Source organism: Tupaia chinensis, unplaced genomic scaffold (genome assembly GCF_000334495.1).
Source record: "Tupaia chinensis unplaced genomic scaffold, TupChi_1.0 Scaffold144472_1, whole genome shotgun sequence".
NCBI lineage: Eukaryota > Metazoa > Chordata > Mammalia > Scandentia > Tupaiidae > Tupaia > Tupaia belangeri.
Genome location: NW_006204331.1, coordinates 487,024 through 490,416, shown reverse-complemented (window position 1 = coordinate 490,416; position 3,393 = coordinate 487,024). Strand labels below are relative to the sequence as shown.

Here is a 3,393-nt window from a genome sequence, read left to right as displayed (position 1 = left end):
CAGCCACATCGTAAAGAACCCGTGGCAGGGAGCTGGGAGGCGGGCGGGGGGGAGCTCCGAAGTCTTCCTCTCCAGGCATGAAGCAAGCATGGCCCCCCTCAGTGGGGCCCAGCCTGCAGGAGGGAGCCCCAGGGCTGGCAGAACCGCCACAGCCATGTCCTCACGCACCAGCGGGGCCAGACAGGCCTCTCTGAGCTGCCTCCCACCTGCGAGCTGTGTGGACAGCTCAGCTCCTGCACCTCGCTGGCACTCAGTGCCGGTGCCAGCCAGTTCCCAGACATGACGGGGGCACGGCCAGGAGTGTTTTGTTGGGATTGTTGAGTCTCAACCCCAAGTGAGGCTGGCACCCAAGAATGGGCCGGCTCACCTGAAGATCTAGTGCCCCCTGCTCCCTCTGCAGCTCTGGCTGCCCGTGGGAAGGGGCCATCTCCGGCCCAGGCTGGCCCAAGCCCCCGCCAGTGGCCCCCTGCCTGAGTTCTTGGGGTCGTCTGGCTCAGTCGGGTCTGGCCAGCCAGGGGTCCAGCTGAGCCTGGGGTCTGACACTCACCGGTCCATCCTGAGGCAGACGCGGCCACGCTCTCGCCCGCTGCATAGACAGCCGAGACCAGGACTCTGTACTCGCTGGCCGCCAGCAGGCCCAGGAGTGTCGTGTGGCTCTTAGGCCCTGGCACGGGGGGGGGGGGTCTCAGCCTGAGTTGCCTTCTTGGAGCCTCTGCACGCCCCATGGCTCAGCTTCCATGCATCTGGGGCCTTCCTCAGAAGAGCCACCCAGCTCCCAGCAGGTGGGGAAGGGCCATGTCCCTCCTTTTGCTCCTGGAGGCCACAAGTGGTGGCAGCTTCGGGCTCTGCAGACTCACTGTGGTCTCGGGCCCCAAGCCAGAGGCTGGCACATAGGTGAGCTGGTAGCGCAGGGCAGGGCTGCTGGGGGGCGTCCAGCTGACCTGCAGGCTGTCCGGCGTCTCCGAGGCCAGGGCCAGGCTGGAGGGGGGGGCTTCTGCTTCTAGCGGCTGCCCAAGAGCATAGGCAGCTTGGGGTTTGGAGCCTCCAGGAAGCGGGTACCCTGCAGTCAACCCCACCATGGCCTGTGCCCCAACTCCTGCACCATACTCCAGCAGACCCTGCCGCCCAAACTGCTGCTTACAGAAGCTGCCTCCCACACCAGGTGAGAAGGCCCAGCCTGCCCCGTGGGGCTCTAAGGGCCCCAGAGACCCCAGCAGTGACTCAGCGGTTCTAGGGTCATGGAGCTGGGCAAGTCTGGGGTCTTCTCGGGGCTGACCTCAGCTAAGGGGAGAGGCCACCTACAGGGGGAGTAGCGGAGGGACACAGGGTCGCTGAGGGCCCCGTTGCTATAGGAGGCCAGGATGGTGATCTTGTACTCCGTGTGCCTGCCCAGGCCAGGCAGGAGAGCTGTGCCGAGGTCCCCAGGAACGGACATCTGGGGAGAGGGGACACACGTCAGGGCAGGCAGGTGTCCTGAACAGCACTGCCGCAGCACCCCGAGCCCGCTCAGCCTCCGGAGGCCCAGTCCTCACCTCCTGGGCCTTCCCCTTGCCCAGGGGCATCCACCTGATCTGATAGGCCAGCACTCCGGAGCGGGTTGCTGCCACCCACGCCAGCCGGACCTCATCCCCTGGCAGCTCCGTCACTGACAGCTGGCTCGGGCTGGGGGCTCTCTCTGGAGGATGGAACCGGGGGATGGAGGCTGAGGGCCAGGCCCAAGCTGTGGCACCTCAGGGGGGTGAGCCCTCATCTCCGCCTGAAGGTGCCCACTCCCCCTCTCACGACGCCTGGCCATGTCACGGCCCGGAGTAGATGCCTAGCACACTTTTCTGACTTGAACCCTCTGGGCCCACTTCTGGCCCCTGGCCCTGACCTCCTGACTCACTCGTGGTCACTCGGCCGGTCAGTGTGGAGGAGCCACCCTCAGGGTAGAGGCAGGTGACGCTGACGGCATACGTGGTGGAAGAGCAGAGGGGACCCAGGGTGGCTGAACTGGCGTTCCCAGGAGCCTCCGTCTGCAGGGGGACACAGACAGGGCCCTACAGCGGGACTGCCTGTGACACCCGCAAACCAGGAAGGTGTGCTGGGGATGTGGGGGACCCTAGAGCCCCAGGGTGGCAGGCTCAGCCCCAGAACCGCCCTGCGGGCCACGTCTGTCCACACACCTGCCCCTCCTGCATGCCCGGCCTGCCGGCACACGCTTATCTGCGTCTGGCTCCACGCCTCTCCCTCCTCAGCTCCCGCCAGAACCGGGCAGTGGGGCTGGGATGGTGCCCAGAGGCCAGGCCCAGGGTTTGTGCTCACCTGCCCTGAGTGGTCACTCTTACTGGAGACATAGCTGATCCTGGCCAGGCGCACAGGCCGCGGGGTGCCCGGCCATGACACACGCGCGGAGTCGTGGCTCACATCTGAGAAGCCCAGGTGTCTGGGGGCGGCCAGGGCGGCTGCAGGGCAGGGCAATGCCTCAGGACCGTGAGCCCGCTCTCCCAGGGTGGAGGCAGGGCAGCCCAGCCCATGGAAGGCCCCAGATGGCCACTCACAGGGTCCTGGAGCAGCCGCCCAGGGCCTCGCGGGCCTCAGTACCCGTAGGCTCTGCACCAAGAGCTCAATGCCCCTGCCTAGGAGGCCACGGCTGCCCAGCCGGCACCTGTGTGTGCAGTCACCGCCAGCTCCCTGCCCTCGGCCAGCCCCACCTCGCCCCTCCAGGGCCTTGAACCTCTCTGGCCTCCACCTCGGCCCGAGTGGAGGGTGAGCACCGCAGCAGGTACTGGGTGACCTGGGCCAAGGGCTGCCAGGTGAGGCGGACAGTTCTGGGTGTCACTGTGGCCAGAGTCTGCACCCGGGGTGGGGGCAGAGGGGCTGGGGGCCCTTTAGGAATGTGGGACGTGCAGAAACGAGTCCACAAAGTAGAAGGGGCCCTCACACAAATGAGAGAGGTCCAAAAACCCAGGCGGGGCTGCCCGCACACACGGGCTCAGGCTGGCCCTGCCCAGACTGCCTTGGTGAGGGCTAGGCTCCCAGCTCTGAGGGGACGGCCACCCACAGGTCTGGTTAGGCCATCACCCCTGAGGGTGGGAGGTGGCCTCCAGGGCACTAAAGGGGTCTCACAGAGAAGCCACCTGTGGTGTGACCCTACACACAGGTGCTGCCAGGGGCTGGGAGGGGAGGGCGGTAGAGGGCTACAGAGTCTCCCTCCGGGGCATGGAAAGTTCTAGACTGGGTGGGGGTGACAGCTGCACAGCTCTGAGCATGGGACGAGCTGTGGCACCGTGCACGTGGAGCAGGTGGATTTACGGACCGAGCTGCATCTCGATGGGGCTGCTCAGGGTGGGGAGGGGGGCTCAGAGCAGCCCCTGGGGACGGCCGGGGCTACGAAGGAAGAAGGGCCGCGAG

At 66.8% G+C, this 3,393-nt stretch overlaps 1 protein-coding gene across 1 annotated transcript in view; it reads right to left on the bottom strand.

The window, feature by feature from the left end:
• The window catches only part of COL20A1 (collagen type XX alpha 1 chain), a 27,129-nt gene that overhangs the window by 11,881 nt on the left and 11,855 nt on the right, over positions 1–3,393 (bottom strand). Inside the window, 8 exon segments of the mRNA XM_014583653.2 lie at positions 548–672; positions 853–991; positions 1,132–1,146; positions 1,303–1,435; positions 1,533–1,675; positions 1,886–2,015; positions 2,305–2,712; positions 2,714–2,868. Coding sequence (XP_014439139.2) covers positions 548–672; positions 853–991; positions 1,132–1,146; positions 1,303–1,435; positions 1,533–1,675; positions 1,886–2,015; positions 2,305–2,712; positions 2,714–2,868 — 1,248 coding nt within the window.